This window comes from Triticum urartu, chromosome 1A, assembly GCF_056163025.1.
Source record: "Triticum urartu cultivar PI428250 chromosome 1A, HENAU_Tu73, whole genome shotgun sequence".
NCBI classification, from domain to species: Eukaryota; Viridiplantae; Streptophyta; class Magnoliopsida; order Poales; family Poaceae; genus Triticum; species Triticum urartu.
The window spans coordinates 368566307-368584187 of NC_141873.1; the positions used below are offsets into that span (position 1 = coordinate 368566307).

A 17881-nucleotide genomic window follows, 5' to 3' on the forward strand; every position below is an offset into this window, starting at 1 on the left:
TTGATTTCTCTCTCCACACATGAAACATTTTCATGCCATTGTCGACTTCTACATATTTCTCCATATTGGAAGTACTCCCTCTGCAAACTAATATAAGAGTGTTTATATCATTATTTTAGTGATCTAAACATTTTTATAGAAGTATTAGTTTAAACGCTCTTATATTAATTTACGGAAGGGGTATTTCATAACTGCCATTACTCCACAACTTCCACCCAAATCGCCCACACCAAACAGATTTTCAGACACGAGCTGCATATTTCTAGCTTGCCGGATCCACATGTAAAATGTTTTTTCTTTGCCTCTTTTGAGCAAGCTATTGCAGTACAAATAGTATATTTTTACACGAGACCACGCACGCTCTTTACAAATCTGATGTCATGTTCCCCACATCCATACGTACTGGAGCAGCAGCGCAAGTGCAGGGCGAAAAAGGTTGCAGAAAAGAGTCACGTTCACATCACAGCTCTAATTATTCTCCTTTCCATTTCTTGAGAAGAAAAACTTCACTGCGGTAGTACTGCAGCGTGGGCCAGCAGCAGAAAGGAGCAGCTCAACTACCCACACCGACCTGGACCCACCCGCCAGGGGACATGACGGCTCTTCTACTGCTACTACGGCAAGAATCCCCCACGGCCGCCGCCGCGGCTGCCGCCGGCCGACGACGAGGAGGAGGCGATGACGGCCTCCAGGATGGTCTCCTCGCACTTGCGGCACCGCTTGGGCGGCGCGGGGTCGTCGAGGACGATGGGGCGGCGGCAGGACGGGCAGGAAGAGTTGGAGCGCAGCCAGGTGTCGACGCAGTCGACGTGGAACCCGTGGCCGCACTGCGGCATCACGCGCACCTCCTCCCGCTCGCCGAACTCCGTCAGGCAGATGGCGCACTCGGCGAGGATCCCGTCCTGCCCCTCCTCCTCCTCGCCCCCCGCCACGGCGCCCCTCGCCGCCGCCGCCGCGGCCACCGCGTCCGCGTACGCCAGCTTCGGCAGCGCCTTGAGCGCCTTCTTCTTGAGCCCCTTGCTGGTGGTCGTCACGCTGCCCCCGGACGCGCCTGTCGTCGTAGTAGTTGTGGTACCATGGTTATGCCCGCCGCCGCCCCCGCCGAAGGCCGCCAGGGCGTGGGCCGGGCTGCCGGACGGCGAGGAGGGGTGGGCGTGGGCGTTGGCGTTGCGGCGGGAGCGCGCGCACCGCGCGACGGCGGCGAGGCCGACTACGCAGATGAGCGCGCAGAGCAGGGCGGCGAGGATGACGACGACATCCGAGCTGACGCCGGCGGGCGGATCGGCCGGGGGGATGCCCGGGATGCGGCTGGGGTCGCCGCTCTGGAGGAGACGCCGCGACGGATACGGCGATGGCCGGAGCATCGCCCACGTTCGTCCAGCGCCGGTAGTTGGAGGGGGGCTTTTCCGCAAAATTAAAGTTGTGGCGAGACGCGAGAGAAGCGAAAGGGGGGGGGGGGGGGGGGGGGGGGTGGGTGTGGTGGTGTTGGCAGGTTGCGATTGTTAATGGCGGGCGGGTAAGCGTCGCAGCGAAGCTCCCGTGGCGATTTCCCGCGGGTTGGGGGCCGGTATCGTCGACCGGCTGGAAAATAAAAGGCCCACGTGGACGCGCCAAGATAATCAGAGATTCAGATTTTGCATTTTATTTTTGGGAGAGATTAAGATTTACTTTGGGTGCAGATTCAGAGACATTTCCTCCGGAGCTTTATATAAGAAAAGAGAACGCCTTCGCTGTGGATGGAGTAGGGTAGATGGATGATGCGTGTTCGTTCTGCAATGAAATGGAACCGGGGAGGCGATCCCTGATTGATCTTCTAAAGAAAGAAGTTTCGCTGTAGTCGGACGCGACATTCCGCGTCGTGCAGACGCCGGCCAGTTTCCACTCACCGGCAAGTCAACGAAGAGGGCCAAACCAGCTCCACGATCAAGCGGAAAAACGATCCCAATCATGAGCAGCGGATGCCCAACTGCCAATAGTTGAGGCGCTATAGCTATGGCCTAGCAGTCTCCAACAGCGAGCGGCATCGCCATGCTCCCACATGGGGCAGGTCCGTCCGACCCGCCACTCCTACTCCTTCAGAAGCAAGCGTTCCTCAACCACTAGCAGCTCGAACGAACGCCACGAAAGTCCGCCCAGCGTTATCTGGACCCCCTCCCCTCGTCAAGATTCGTACTACTGGCGATCACGATGAGTCCACGAGACGAGCCCCGGGAGAAAAGCAAGACAAGGCAAGGCAAGGCAAAGCAAAACTTTGCCACGCTTCGAGTCGCCTCCCCCGCCCCCACGGCAAGAGACGCCCGCGGCCGCTCGGACGGCGACGGCCACGCTCGCCGACGGGGCACTACCACGACGCGACGCGCCTCCCGTCCGGGGCGGTGGAAAATGAAACGATCGCGAGGCCGGTGCGTAGACCGACGACGGTGCGTCGAAGGCTCGGGATGGCGCGCCGAGCACGGCCGGTGTTGACGTCGCGATCGGTACTGGCGTTGGTGGTGGTAGAGTCGTGGTGCCGTAAACCTCGACGACCTCGGCGACCGACCGCTGCGTCATGTATTCAGAGGTACGGTCGCCTACGACTCTGGCGACGATTTCAACAGGGGTGACGACGCAGACGCAGTGCATGTGTGGACTTGTGGAACTGCACTCGGGTAGTAACACTTATTTCAGCAGACGATGACTGATGAGAAACGTTTGCACAGTTATTCTGCTTGTCCTCCCTATGGTATCAAACCTCCGAGAAGCATGAAAAAGATCTAGAGCCTTCGTTCAAATTTCTGAAACGTAACCATCCCATCCCGGTTTCATAATCACTGTGTTTGCAGTTGCACAGGACAACTGGAACTGGCACTCACCTATATGCTGGTTCACGTCAGTCAGTAGACTCCGCGTATCTCTATCGAGCTACACCCAGGCTTCATTAGCTTCCGCACGACCTTGTCCTAGTTCATGGCAGCGGCATACAGATTTGAGACCAAGCAAAGACGGAGCTGGTGGACAACGGACAGGTTGTGTCGCGAGACACCATTCACCAGTAATCGCCGCAGGAGCAGGCTCCGTCCTTGAAATGGTGGAAGCGTTTGGCGTCTCGCACCACGATTTCCCTGTCGGCGATCTTCGACATGTACTTGATGGCGTCATGGCAGTCGCCGCAGACCCTGAGGTTCTTTATGACCACGAGCCTCGTCCCTGGGCTGGTGTTCAGCAACCCAAAGGCGATGGCCAGCCTCTCGCTGTGGCGGCTGAGAAGCTGCTCCTTGACGCCTTCCTCGAGGTCATGGTACACAAACTCCGTCTTCGGGACGTAGCCTATCTTCCTCATCTCGGAGTCGAGCTTCGAGATCATCTGCAGAATCTGTCTATGCTGAGGATGGCTCTGATCTTCCATGACGAATGTATGCAGTGCTCCGCGTATCTCTATCGAGCTACACCCCGGCACCTTCTTGCTGCCATGGTCCTTCATTAGCTTGCGCACTTCCCTGACATTGTCCCAGTTCTTGGCAGCGGCATAAAGATTTGAGACCAAGGCAAGGACGCCAATATCCCCAGGTTGCAATTCAAGGATCTTCTCTGCTGTGCTCTCTCCAAGTTCCAGCTTCTTGTTATTCAGACAGCCTGAAAGTAGAGCTACCAAAATTGAGATGGTTGGTTTGGTGTGCATTGATGCCAGCAGGTCACTGGCCTCTTCAACAAGACCAGAACGAGCTAAGAGATCCACTATACACACCAAGTGTTTCTCGGCAGGTTCAATTCCATACTCATTAACCATGCAATCGAACCAGAATTTCCCTTCTTCTACAAGACCGGAGTGGCTGAGAGCCGACAAAAGGGAAGCAAATGTAGCGTGATCGGGTCTTACTTCGTTTTTCTTCATTTCTTGGAACAAGGAGAGGGCATCACGGCCTCGTCCATGAGCACCGCAGCATGCAATCATCACATTCCATGAAATCAAGTCTCTCGTGACAACCTTATCGAAAAGCAATTGGGCGCTTGCGAGGGAGCCGCATTTTGAGTACATATCAATGACTGCTGTACCTACCATGCGATCGAGCTCAAGGCTCCTCAAGATGAAACCATGTATTGACTTCCCTAGCTTCAAGAGTCCAAGATCCGAACAAGCTAATAGTGCACCAACAACTGGCCCTGAATTGGGCTGAAAACCAGATACCTGCATCTGTCTGAACAAGCCAAGTGCCTCATCCGCATTCCCATACTGAGCAAGCTGTGAGATCAGTGCGCTCCACGACACATCATTCCTGTGCGGCATCAGCTCAAACACCCGGCGCGCCTGATCAAACAGTCCATTCTTCGCATACATGTCCACAAGGCTTGTCGAGATGACAACGTCCATCCGCATAGCATGCCGCAACAAGTACCCATGAACCGAGGCCCCCATCCGGACATGCCCTGTTGCTGCACAAGCCTGCATAACCCCGACAATAACCACCTCGTCTCCCTCCAGACCGTCCTCCCTCATCCTCATATACATCTCGATCGCCTGAACCGGCTGCCCCGCGTTCACGAATCCGGTAACCATGGTGCTCCAGGTGACGCGGTCCCTCTTCCGCATTCGGTCGAGCACCTTGACGGCGTCGTCCATGGCGCCCCATTTTGCGTACAAGTTTAGCAGCGACGAGCACACGAAGATGTCGTTCATGTACCCTGCCTTGGACGCGCGGTCCCTGACGACCTCCCCGGCGGCGAGGTCCCCGAGGCGCGCGCACGCGGAGAGCGCGAGCGTGAAGGTGGTGCTGTCGGGGCGCACGGCGGCCGGGAGAGCGCGGAAGACGCGCAGCGCCTCGTCCGGGGAGGCCCCGCGGGAATGCGCCGCGAGGAGGGCGTTCCACGCGGCGATGGAGGAGGGCGACGTGGGCGCGGTGGCGAGCGTGGACTCGGCGGCGGCGAGGTCGCCGGCGCGGGCGTAAGCGGTGGCGAGGCAGGAGGAAAGAATGTGGTGGGAGGAGGCGGAGGAGGAGACGATCAGGAGGGCGTGGAGGCGGGTGAGTGTCCGGAGCGCCGCGCAGGACGAGAGGAGCCGGCGGAGGCGGCGCGGGTCGTCGAGCAAGGAGAAGGGGTGCATCGAAGATTAGCATCTGGAACAGAAGTGTGGCAACCGGAGGAAAACAGCTTCAGGGAAACTGAACGGAAAAACTAGTCTACCGCGCTGCTCGTGATATCTTTTTTTTTTTTTTCTTCGAGATGGAGGATGATCCCGGACTCTGCATAAATGGCAATGCGGACAGTCATTTTATTAATTATTCATCAAGATTTTACAATCACAAAGTAATATATCAATAAGTCTGAAACCACATCTCAACAACATCTGTCGCTACTCATATCAATTTGTTAAAGAGATGCAGATTGTCTGAGCCACATACCCAAACTTTATAACAAAGCCTAACATTTAAAACCGAAGGGTCCAACCAAACCGCATTACCGTGTCTGAGGCACACATCAGTCCGGCACACTCTCAATGGTCGTCGCTTGCGCACATTGCAGAGGCCGCTCCCACCATCTTCCACCGATCCATCTTCACAGCAGGTACTGACGCATCGACCTTGCTAGGCCCAACTGCTGTTGGCGCCACCATGACGCCAAAATGCTCCAAAATCATGTGCTCGTCCATCAACACACATCAACCGCCGAGACCCGCCGTCGATGACGCGGTAGAAACCATGCCGCTCCACCACCTGGCCATTCGAGTCGGTACCTGCTCCAAAATGATGCCTCCAGCAAGGAGCGTGGCGCCGGACGTTGCCATCGTCCGATCCAGGAATACAGATCTAGGATTTCCCCCGAAATAGGCTGAAAGGAGCGACGTGAATTGTTATGACGTTGCCTTATGATGTCTACTACACAATTTTATTCTTGTAGACTCGTATTGGGCCTCCAAGCGCGGAGTTTTGTAGGACAGTAGCAATTTTCCCTCAAATGAATGGCCTAAGGTTTATCAATCCGTGTGAGATGTAGGATGAAGATGGTCTCTCTCAAACATCCCTGCAATCAAATACAAGATATCTCTTATATCCCCAACACACCTAATACAATGACAATTTGTATACGTGCACTATTTCAGTGAAGAGATGGTGATAAAAGTGTAATATGGATAGTAGATATTGATTTTTGTAATAAGAACAATAAAAACAGCAAGGTAGCAATTGATAAAAGGGAGCACAAACGGTATTGCAATGCTTGAAAATGAGGCCTAGGGTCCGTACTTTCGCTAGTGCAATCTCTCAACAATACTAACATAATTGGATCATATAACCATCCATCAAAGTGCGATGAAGAACCACTCCAGAGTTCCTATCTGGCGGAGAACATAAGAAGAAATCGTTTGTAGGGTACGAAACCACCTCAAAACTATTCTTCCTGATCGATCTATCCAAGAGTTCGTACTAAAATAACACCAAATAATTTCAGATTCATAATACTCAATCGAACACAAAGAACCTCAAAGAGTGCCCCGAGATTTCTACCGGAGAAACAAAGACAAGAACGTGCATCAATCCCTATGCATAGATTACCCCAATGTCATCTCAGGAATCCATGAGCTGAGTGCTAAAACATATATCAAGTGAATCAATACGATACCCCATTGTCACCACGAGTATTCATATGCAAGACATATATCAAGTGCTCTCAAATCCATAAAAGTATTCTATCTGATAAAACGAAATCTCAAAGGGGAAACTCAACTCCTCACAACAAGATAGAGAGGGGAAAACATCATATGATCCAACTATATTAACAAAGCCCGCGATATGTCAAGATCGTGACATCTCAAGAACACGAGATAAAAAGATTAAACACATAGTTGCTGGTACGAACCCTCAGCCCCGAGGGTGGACTACTCCCTCCTCATCATGGTGGCCGTCGGGATGATGAAGATGACCACCGGTGATGATTCCCCCCTCAGGCGGAGTGCCGGAACGGGGTCTCGATTGGTTTTCGTTGGCTACAGAGGCCTGCGGCAACGAAACTTCTGATCTAGGTTAACCCCAAGGGTTTTCAGAATATTTGGGAATTTATAGGGTAAAGAGGGGGTGTGGGAGGCCACCGAGGTGGGAACAACCCACCTGGGCACACCTGGGCCCCTAGGCGCGCCCTTGTGGGTTGTGCCCCCCTCGGGGCACCCCCCAGGTGCTGCTCTGGCCCATTAGAAGTGTTCTGGTCCATAAAAAACATCAAAAGGTTTCACGGTGTTTGGACTCCGTTTGATATTGATTTCCTGCGATGTAAAAAACAAGCACAAAACAGCAACTAGTACTAGGCACTGGGTCAATAGGTTAGCCCCAAAAATGATATAAAGTTGCTACAAAATGATTATAAAATATCCAAAAATGATAATATAACAGCATGAATACTTTATAAATTATAGATACATTGGAGGCGTATCACCTTCGATAAGGTAACGCCACCATCGCCCGTCATGATCGTAGTCGAGGCTCAGACTTTCACGGGTAGCCTTGCCGCTCCAAACTCGCCACCGGATAGATCGACGACAGATCTGCCATCGCCTCCTGGCCGACCACCGCCGCCGATGCATCGCCAGACTGGCTGAGCCCCAACCTAGATGCCCAACCGAGGGCCATAGATCAGGAAAGGACCCCCAGATCCAAGCCGCCGATCTGGGGACCGCCCAGGCCACACCGGCGCCGAGCGCCCGCAGCGCCAAGCCCTCTGGAGTGTCGTGCTTAGCCGAAGCCGCAGCGGTGGCCGCCGCCGTCCATAGCTCCTCTACTGCGCCGAGCGCCCCCACACCCGCGCCACCATAGGGGAACCCAGGCAGACGAGGGGCGGTCCTTCAGCTCATGATATTGTTGGGAAATGTAGCATGGAAAACAAAAAAATCTACGCACACGCAAGATCTATCCATGGAGATGCATTGCAACGAGAGGGGAGAGTGTGCCTACGTACCCTCATAGATCGTAAGGGAAGCGTTTATTAACACGGTTGATGTAGTCGAACTTCTTCGCGATCCAACCAACCAAGTACTGAACGTACGACACCTCCGTGTTCAGCACACGTTCAGCTCGGTGACGTCCTCGCTTTCTTGATCCAGCAAGACGGTCGAAGTAGTGGATGAGTTCCGGCAGCACGATGACGTGATGACGGTGGTGGTGATGCTATCTCCGCAGGGCTTCACCTAAGCACTACAAAAATATGACTGAGGGACGAAACTATGGAGAGGGACGCCGCACACGACTAACAGATTGTCGTGTCGTTGTGTGGCGCCCCCTCCCTCATATATATAGGTGGGGGAGAGGGGAGGCAGCCAGGAGGCCCTCCCAAGGAGGCCGAATCCTCCTTGGGTTCCTGCCCTAGCCGCCCCCTTCCTTGTTTGTGCGCGGGAGGAAGACAGGGGGAGGTGGCGCCCCCCCCCTTCCTTTCTCTCATGAGGAGGGAAAGGTAGGAGGGGCCAACCCTCCCCCTTTCCTTCCCCTAGGGCCCGTGGCCAGGGAGAGGGGCGCACCAGCCCCTTGTGGGCTGGTGACCTGGTGTGATCCCTCTTTGGCCCATTACCATATAGCCTCCCGGGGCTTCCCAGAACCCATTCCGGTGATCCGATGACTACCCGGTACTTTCCAAAACTATTCTCGTGTCCAAATAGCATCGTCCTATATATCAATCTTTACCTCCGGACCATTCCGGAGCTCCTCTTCATGTCTGTGATCTGATCCGGGACTACAAACAACATTCGGTCACCAAATCATATAACTCATATAACACTATATCGTCAACGAACGTTAAGCGTGCGGAGCCTACGGGTTCGAGAACTATGTAGACATGACCGAGACACCTCTCCAATCAATAACCAATAGCCGAACCTGGATGCCCATATTGGTTCCTACATATTCTATGAAGATCTTTATCGGTCGAACCTTATGACAACATACATAATTCCCTTTGTCTATCGGTATGTTACTTGCCGAGATTTGATCGTTGGTATCTTCATACCTAGTTCAATCTCATTACCGTCAAGTCTCTTTACTCTTTCCGTAATACATCATCTCGTAACTAACTCCTTAGTCACTTTCCTTGCAAGCTTCTTGTGATGTGTATTACCGAGAGGGCCCAGAGATACCTCTCCGATACCCGGAGTGACCAATCATAATATCGATCCATGCCAACTCAACAGACACCTTCGAAGATACCTTTAGAGCGTCTTTATGATCTCCCAGTTACGTTGTGACGTTTGATAGCACACAAGGTATTCCTCCGGTATCCTGGAGTTGCATGATCTCATAGTCGAAGGATTATGTACTTGACATTAAGAAAGCAATAGCAATAGACTGAACAATCATATGCTAAGCTAACGGATGGGTCTTGTCCATCACATCATTTTCCTAATGATATGATCCTGTTATCAGATGAGAACACATGTCTATGGTTAGGAAACCTTAACCATCTTTGATCAACAAGCTAGTCTAGTAGAGGCTTACTAGGCACACGGTATTTGTTTATGTATACACACATGTATTTTAGTCCCTGATCAATACAATTCTAGCATGAATAATAAACCTTTATCATAAATAATGAAATATAAAATAAAAACTTTAATATTGCCTCTAGGGCATATTTCCTTCAGATATCCTAATCCAACGGTCGTCCTCTACATAGAGCATCTCTAGTAGAACCTTCGTCAAGGCCAATGAGCAAGTTTGGATTTGCTTGCATGATATTGATGATCCCATTGCCATTTATATAGTGCTAATCGTAACTTACATAGGTGACGCTTAAATTCTTATCTATGATGAGTATGTGGAGTCGATTATATGTGATGGAATGCTTAATAGGATATATTTTGCTAATTCCATATGTCATTTTATCATCGCAAAAAATGGCATGTCATGCTTGATGGTCTATTGATATGCTTAAGATTTTCAAAATCACATCTTTAAGATCTTTCTGTGCCACATATGCCTATCATATTAAGTTCAATCTGATTTCTGAGAGTGGCACGGATGACAAGTTCTTGGTTTGTGACATTTTCATAAGTTGTGATGATATTTCCACGCTACCTTTGCATATTTTGAGCAAGTGTATAATGCTACTTGTGTTGCAAAAATAATATTGAATAGTTGTTCTTTCTATAAGATTGCTTGCAACCATGGTAGGGTGTTATATTTGTCTTGTGAAGACCACCTTTCCATGAATATTGATGAAATGCTCTTTGTGTTGCATCAAACATGATGAAGTCTTGCTCTTTTCTCTAGGCTTGATTGTTACCATACCCATGCTTTGCACATGCCATGTAATGGTTGTTGTCCAACTTTTCCTCTTTTTGTATCAAATCTATTGAAAAATATATGCTCTTTCTGATGTTTTGATTGCAATAACGGTTATATCTTTGAAAATGGGAACGCCCCGTGCCTTTCTCTCTTTTTTCTTTGCGAAGAGACCCCCCAGATCTATTAACTAGCAAACGACAATACAAGGCAACCCCCCAAAACAAGAAAATTACAAGTTGGTCCCCGGGAAGCCAGCCGTCCCCATCCTTTCGAGCGGGCTGATAGTGCAACATCGCTATCGCTCCCGATCCACAGCCAGAGTCGGCAATACTTTATTCCACGCAAACGGGAAATCTTCACTGCCAAATTCTCCCAAGTAGGAGTTGTCGTCACTGATGCCATCAAAGATCTTGCTACCTGGTGCAAGCCATATCCGCGTTGACCTCGCCCGACACTTCTTCCTTCCATAACCATGGACGAACTCCATTGGAGACGAAGCGTCGAAGAGGGATCTGTAGGCAAATTATTCGGCGGTGCCGTCAACGTCACCGCCGGAGCGGCGCTACAGACGGCCAAAACCCTAGCTACGAAGCCTAATCCTATACTCCAGCTATACATGGCCAGACAACGATTCTAGCGACCCTTCCTCCACTGGCGAGCACAAGGCCCTCGAGGACGAGGAGTCGTCAGTAGATTTTTTTCTCCTCCCTAGTTGCCTTTGAGAAGGAAGAGAAGAGACCAACCGACGAGGGCTAGACTTATCACATGTGAAGCATGACCTTTTTCTCCTTACAAAATATGCATGGAGCCTACCTATGCACCCCACATATGGCATGCATTCATCATATGCTTGATGAATGTGCTTTGTGCTAAGAGTGACATGCAAGAGAAAGGACGCATCATGATGGATGATGTGTTTATCTATCATGCATTCATGCACACACGCTGATTGCTTTTATTAGTGCAAGCGTAGGTCCCAACTTCTACTTGTCAAACTCCATAGGAGTGTTTGAGCCTCACATTTACAAGTGCCAAGATCTTGCACAACAAACTTGAATAAATCCCACTAATGTGAATTCCTAGTTAATGGCAATGAATTGGCTACACTTTTAATTTGTGTGTTGTTTCATTCTTATTGTTAGCACGATATGCATCATGGATGAAGAATCAACATTGGAGAGTGGCCACATCAGGTGTTAGGAGGTGCATGACAAGTCCAACTAGGTCAATTTGTCATGCTCCATGGTGATGAAATTTCAAATTTGAGGTCGAGTCGTACCTTGTAAAAAGTGCTTCATGCCAACTGTCATACGCACATGGCTTACAACAATGATTCGTCTCCCTTGTGTGTGTCTACCTACTATTCTCGAGAATGGTATACTACTTGGCACTCCTACCTTGTGCGCATTTAGGTTTGAGCAAAGAGTGTGGCGAGCCAAGGAGGACATGCATAAGGGAACCGCTACACCATGTAACAGAGAAGCTTGACAGTGCGGAAGAAGTGAAGCTCCAAAGAAGGAACAAGCATGGTCCAGCCCCAGAACCAGAACCAGAGCATCTGGGCTCCCCTCCGACCTACCCAGAAAGGTTCTCAACGTCCCAGAGTTAAACCTTGAGCATCCAGACTTCACCTTCAGGTATTCCATGAAGGTTTTGGAGACCCTAGGGTCTGGTTTGCTTGCGGTCAGAAAACGGGTCAAAGGCCCATATATTGCTCTCTAAGGCCACCAACTCCCTCCTTCGTGGTGGAGGCTATATATAAGTAACCCCTCACCCTCCCATTTTCTAGGGTTAGCTAACAATAGACTAAGAGCTCAAGAGCTTAGCTTACACCTCCTCCCTTATGGAGATGCCTCCTCATGGAGATGACCAATCCCACCTCTCATGTAGATTTATCTGAGTCCTCCCTTTGTGGAGCCGCTACGAGACCTCTACTTTTGTAGGGAAGAACCTTTCACCTTGTTCTTGTTTTCCCTTGTGTTTGTGAGAATCCAGATCGACTGTGCGGTGTGGAAAACAGTCGCAAGAGCGTCGAGTTCGGTTTCAAATGCTTGCGCATACTTGGTGTTTGTTGTTGGATTTGCGCTTTGTCGGTTAAGATTCTCTACCTATCTTTTTGCTTCTTTGACCCTTTTCCCTCATCCAATTCGTGAAGAGCAGGCAATCCCATGTGTCGAGCATAGATCGGCCAGCTTCTTTGATGCTTTGACAATGAAGGGGAGAATGTCCTTTGCTGATTATTGTTGAACTCTTGGATGAACTTCTTGGTTCTCTAAGACAGACTTGAAGGCTAGTTACCATGGGATTGGATTAGCATGTGAAAGGGTTTGAAAATGCATTTTTTAACTCGTAATGCGCATTGTGAATTTAATTTATGGCTTGTTCATTGGCCTTCAAAGCTCCCCACATCACATAGGCAAGGAGGTTGTTGAGCTTTCATGATTGCCCTTCTCCATAAGGCCCAAATTTTATAGGTTTGGCATCAACTAAGGTGGCTCATGTCAGGACGAGAGTATAACTCTATTCCACGAGCACACTGGACCCTACACTTCCTTCAAGAAAGGGCAACCTAAGAGCAACTCTAGCAGCTCCCCTATTTCTAACAAAAAAAAACTACTTTTACGAGAACTTTCTAAATTATACGGTCATCCCTTAATTCTTAGGGGAGCTGTTTAAGTTTCTCTAACACTAGGCAAGTTTGCAGGCACGGGCAACAGACAGGGGCGTGGATTCAGCTAGGATGAACACATGAACACGTTGTGAGGGTGCTTGGGCGAAACATCACGGCACTCTCACCACAATTCATCATTAACCTTAGGAAAAGTAAGATCATCCATCACGCAATGCACCACAAGGATTCTCTATCCGCGACGTGGAAATAAACTGTTTACCCTAAAACTCCAGCGAAATTCCTGTGACTTCTCATGCACCCCAAATGGCACGGTAAAGTTGCCTACCCACCTCGACGGTCTGCCCATCCTCTAATCTAACACAAGTCAGTAGTACTGATTAGTATACTAAGCACGACCTACGCCCGTTTGGTCATTTCTCCATCGCATTCTGAGCAGGCGGCGGCCTCTGAAAGGAGAAACTATCACGGAGATCCGGCGTCGCGGCGTCCACGTCCACACGGACCTCTGAGTCCAGGCTCCTCTGCTTCGTGGGCGGGATCAGGTACCTCGTCTGCGCCTCGGCATCGGTGTCTGAGCAGTCCGAGTCAGAGAGCGCCCTGGTGGCGCCGACGTGCGCTATGGTCTTGTAGCGGTGGAGGTGCCGGTTCGCCACCGGCACCGCCTCGGCGACGAACTGGCACTGGCTAAGCCGGCCTGCCTCGGGCGTGTCCGTGGTTGGCGTCTCTGAGGAGGCATGCGATGATCCCTTCTGCTGCTGTTGCTGCTGCTGCTTCTTCTTCACCGTCTTGTGCCACTTCTTCAGGGCCTTCGACGTCTGCTCGTCGAAGATGGTTCGCTTCATCGAAGATCCCATCTGGAGAACAATAGTTTCTCCGTTAGTCGTCACATTTACAGATAAATTGCTTTCACAGTTTGATTATTGAAGTAAGTGTCAGTACAAACTGAAGTTGGATAGTTACTGAACATTGGTGAGCAGTGTCTATACTGTATAGATACCTGAGATACAAGGGCATGGAGCGGAAGCGTGATATAGCTGCACACAAATTGGACGACACCCCTACACATATGAGTAGGAGCAGACACTGTTAGTATGATTGAGGAATAAATCAGTTTGAAGATACAGTATTGATACTCACCCAAGGCAGATCCTTGCAATGATAAACTCAAAGTTGTCATGGAAACAGGACCTCAAGCCGAATTCATACTGCACGAGAGTTAACAGTTATAATCAAAAGAGTACTGACAGAGTAGTACCATAAAAAATGATTCCAAATGTCAATAGTAGTCTTACCCAAATCCAAAAGAAATAAGTAATCTCAAATGCATTCTGCAAGAACGAAGAACAGCTATTAGAAGTTTTGACAGATTTGTCTTTCAAATTCGATCCCAAAGTACATGCGGAAGGCTAGGGATTGAATCATTATATGACAATGAAACAAGTATGCTCTAGTTACAACTGTTTTCTTTCCCTGGCAACCATGTGAGTTCAAGTTCATTTTACCACAGTTGACAAGAAACTATTCGATTCGCAAAAAAAAAAAGACAAGAAACTATTCAGCAGGGGAACCATTACTACATGACTAATGGGCCCAATTCAGGTCTAAATGCAGATCTGTCTTCTCAAAATAATTCAGTCTGGTCGATAAGGGTCCTTTCTAGTCCGTTAACTGACCTGGAATAATGCAAAATGGATAAGGTGAAGAACCATATGAGGCTTTCCGAACCAGAAATGTTCATCACTGAGTTTCACCACTGGCATTCCTTGAATAACTGTGTGTTTTTCTGTAATTTCAACAGCCATCCTTGCAATAATAGCCTGCAGCTTTGTTCCAACAGCTAAAATCACCTAGATATCCAAAAGCATGGTTAGGAACTCAGCAACATGAATATAAAACATGCTACAGTTAGTAAGAACTTACTATAAGGGGAATTGTGGAGAACCAGAACAAGTTATGCCATCCTGAAGAATGAATATTCCGAATTTAAAAAATAACATATTTTCACAGAAAGCTCCCCACAGATCCTTGTGCACTGGAAATTATATCGTGCTAAATTGCACAGGAAATCCAACAAAGGAAATATAGGATTGTAACTCACCATGAACATTGAAGAGCATGACAGCCAGAGCAGAAGCCCATAGAGGTGGACTAGTAAAACAATGATGATACAAATGAGTCATTAATTTATTAGGAGGATAAAACAAGGATGATTCATAGGCTTCCTTACCTAATGCCAACAACTGTCTTGAAATCATCCTGCAAAGATCTCTTGATGTACTTTTGGAAGTTGAACCTAGTCCCTGGGGATAAATGAGCCTATACAGAAATAAATCATCAGTGTAAACTAAAACCAGAAAATTACTGGAAATATGAAGCTACTCACAGCAATGAATCCGTGCCGCAAAGTCAGGTAGTCTGTCCTCCGAACAGATCTGAAAAACTGCCTAAAGAAGCTCACCTGTATAAAGTCAAAGCATAAGAAGCTCCTGAGCTAAAGCATTTCTAGATACATTATGCAGGAAAAAATCACGACGATGCTTTAAACTTTATTTAGAACAGTTTAACACCTGTTTGATGTAGCCTATGGTTCTATTATAAAAAAACGCTATATGATCTTGGAAAACCATAGGGTTTCTGTTCAGTAGTTTCTACTCGGAATAGCTCAGCAATGAGTATAAAGATTTTGGAACTGGAGTTCCCCCGGTTGGAAAAATTCAGTATAAGCCTTCGATATTTAATATTCAGGAGAAATGTAGAATGGTAAATACTAATTTAGTTATCTGCAAGAAGTACTAATTGATATTTGATATTCAGTAGAAATGTAGAATGGTAAGCCCTAACTGATATTTGATATCCAGTAGAAATATACTCCCTCCGTCCCAGAATAAGTGTCGCTGATTTAGTAATAACTTTATATTAAATCAGCGACACTTATTCTGGGACGGAGGGAATAGATAGTAAGGAATAATTATGCTTGACGTCGTTTATTAATCTGGGAACTTAAATGTGCAATTTACTCTGAAAATTTGATATGGTATGCTACTTCATAACCGTCGTTGGGAGGAGCCATGAGAGAACTTACGACATAGAGCATAATCGTGCTTTTGCTCCAACAGCTTGCGTGCTGCCTCACAAAAGAAGTCTGGTGAGTGAGCCGGAATTTCGATGGATCTGAAAAGTAAAATATGACCAATGGGTACCAGCAGTTTAAAAAAAATGCCTAACAAGAGATTGCAAATAAGCTGATTAAGAAGGTATCCGCTTGATTCTACTTCTAGCATAACAAGAGACAAACTGAATATTGCATGTTACGCTGCTTACACATTCAGTTAAAGCATATGAACCAATATCTAATCAATTGAGACACTACCGGCTGAAAATTCATAGGTGATGGAGGAAGTATCCTTTTCCCACTCCTTCCATATCCGCGTCTGCGCAGAAAATTTCAGAGTTATTTCAAGCTTGTACGTACACTAAGTAGTACTCCCTCGTCTCGATATTTGAAATCCTTGTTAAAAACTTTTGGAAATTCAGAACAGGCACTTGTACGTTGCCCGAGGAATAGACCTTACCTTTGCTCTGCCCAGGGACATTGTAATAGCACTGAACGTTACATGGAAGACGGCCAGGAAGAACACGAAGATATGTAGCTGGTGTAGCCCATCGGTTGAAACGAGTGACACCATACCCTGAAATGGCATTGGGATTCCGAGAATAAAAACAAACAATTTTGGAATGACCAGACCATTTCTGAAGATAATAGGAACAGATGAAATAAAATACAATAAAATATCAATCTCGATACCCTGACCCCCAATCACTGGTACCCAAATCAATGTGACACACCTTGCTACAGCACAATGTAAACCACGCAGTTGACAGTAGTCAACTCACTTTGGGGCATGAGAAGTAGGCCGGCTCTTCAGACAGGTGCCGTCGGCCGTGGCCCTCTCCGTGCTCCGAGCTCCTGGAGAGCTTGCAGGGCAGCATGGTGTCGGCGGTCCCCGCCGGGATGCAGATGCGCGATATGTACCTCGCCGTGACAGTCAGCAGCAGCGAGATGAAGCCCAGAGTCATGAGCTCTGCACATGGCAAGTAAGCATCAACGCCCATCAAATTTCCTCTTCACACGGACGATCGGTGCACGCGCCGCAGATTACGCGCGGAAGGAAACAGGCGAAAATTTTGGGGGTGGGGACGGGCGCGTCGCAAAATGTACCGGATTTAACCTTCTCCAGAGCGTCGAACAGCGCCTTCTTCTTCCTCTTGCTGAACCACTGCAGGCAAGGCACCACCGCGCCCAAGAATGGTGAGTGGGGATGTGTTAGGCGGGTTCAGAGAGACGGGAAACGGAGGGAAGGGGGCTTGGGGTGTACCTGGCCGAGGTGGTGGAGGATGCCCTCGAGGAGGATGGAGACGGCGACGATGACGGCGCAGACGGCGACCACGGCCCACGTCGGCGTCTGGTCCAGCGCCCGCGCCCCCTCCCCGCCTTCGCCGCCGCCCATGCCCGATCTGCTCCTCCGCCCTCCGGCTCCGGGGCCTGTGCTTGCAGCTGCGTTAATGGCTGTACCTAAACCCTCACAGTGAAGTGTGTTACTCTGAGGTCTGAACGGAGCAGACGGGGCACCGGCCGCTGCTCTGATATAACTTCGCCACAAGACAAGCTGCGTTTCTTTTTTATTGAACGAAGGGACAAAGTTCAAACGACGACCTCGGTCAGAAAGCGAGGGCTTCCAGAGAGGAAAAGGGCGGGCACATGTATCTCTCTGTCCTGCATAACACGGATTTGGCGGGGCCCTGAGCAAGTACAATAAGTGATATAAGCAGGCTATAAGAAATAGAATAATATATCTTTGTTTAGTTGAAGAAGAAAGAAGAGGAGAGAGAAGTGGAGCGGAGTCTTGATTAATAGTCAGCTGCAACACGAGACCCAAAACGCTTTGTGAGAATGTAAAGTGGACCAACTATTGATAAACAAGTTTAAAACTTAATATTATATATGTCGGTTAAGAGG

General features: G+C 48.9%; 3 protein-coding genes across 3 annotated transcripts; all 3 read right to left on the reverse strand.

Annotated features, from left to right (window-relative positions):
• Window positions 1-281: 281 nt before the first annotated feature.
• Window positions 282-1468, reverse strand: LOC147991268 (putative E3 ubiquitin-protein ligase ATL45). The gene has a single exon (XM_087521571.1). It carries the CDS (start codon window positions 1362-1364, stop codon window positions 615-617), a length of 750 nt encoding a protein of 249 aa, XP_087377697.1. The 5' UTR covers window positions 1365-1468; the 3' UTR covers window positions 282-614.
• A 123-nt stretch (window positions 1469-1591) lies between these two features.
• On the reverse strand, window positions 1592-5183 carry LOC147991269 (putative pentatricopeptide repeat-containing protein At3g25060, mitochondrial). The gene has a single exon (XM_087521565.1). It carries the CDS (start codon window positions 5075-5077, stop codon window positions 3026-3028), a length of 2052 nt encoding a protein of 683 aa, XP_087377691.1. The 5' UTR covers window positions 5078-5183; the 3' UTR covers window positions 1592-3025.
• Window positions 5184-13001: 7818 nt separating this feature from the next.
• On the reverse strand, window positions 13002-17510 carry LOC125528811 (MLO-like protein 9). Its single transcript, XM_048693248.2, has 15 exons — window positions 17241-17510; window positions 17084-17141; window positions 16759-16946; window positions 16437-16553; window positions 16235-16295; window positions 15947-16035; window positions 15248-15322; window positions 15092-15180; window positions 14963-15012; window positions 14785-14825; window positions 14538-14711; window positions 14157-14192; window positions 14002-14069; window positions 13862-13922; window positions 13002-13718 (listed from the first exon to the last, which is right to left on the reverse strand). Exons 1-15 carry the CDS (start codon window positions 17370-17372, stop codon window positions 13275-13277), a joined length of 1683 nt encoding a protein of 560 aa, XP_048549205.2. The 5' UTR covers window positions 17373-17510; the 3' UTR covers window positions 13002-13274.
• Window positions 17511-17881: the final 371 nt, after the last annotated feature.

Excerpts from the sequence above, each read along its gene's own strand:
- LOC147991269 (XM_087521565.1), bottom strand. The coding sequence starts at position 5,077 with ATGCACCCCTTCTCCTTGCTCGACGACCCGCGCCGCCTCCGCCGGCTC.
- LOC147991268 (XM_087521571.1), bottom strand. The coding sequence starts at position 1,364 with ATGCTCCGGCCATCGCCGTATCCGTCGCGGCGTCTCCTCCAGAGCGGC.
- LOC125528811 (XM_048693248.2), bottom strand. The coding sequence starts at position 17,372 with ATGGGCGGCGGCGAAGGCGGGGAGGGGGCGCGGGCGCTGGACCAGACG. Across the intron at positions 17,142-17,240 it reads TCCTCCACCACCTCGGCCAG|TGGTTCAGCAAGAGGAAGAA; the intron begins GTACACCCCAAG and ends CCTTGCCTGCAG. Across the intron at positions 16,036-16,234 it reads CACCTATGAATTTTCAGCCG|ATCCATCGAAATTCCGGCTC; the intron begins GTAGTGTCTCAA and ends TTTACTTTTCAG.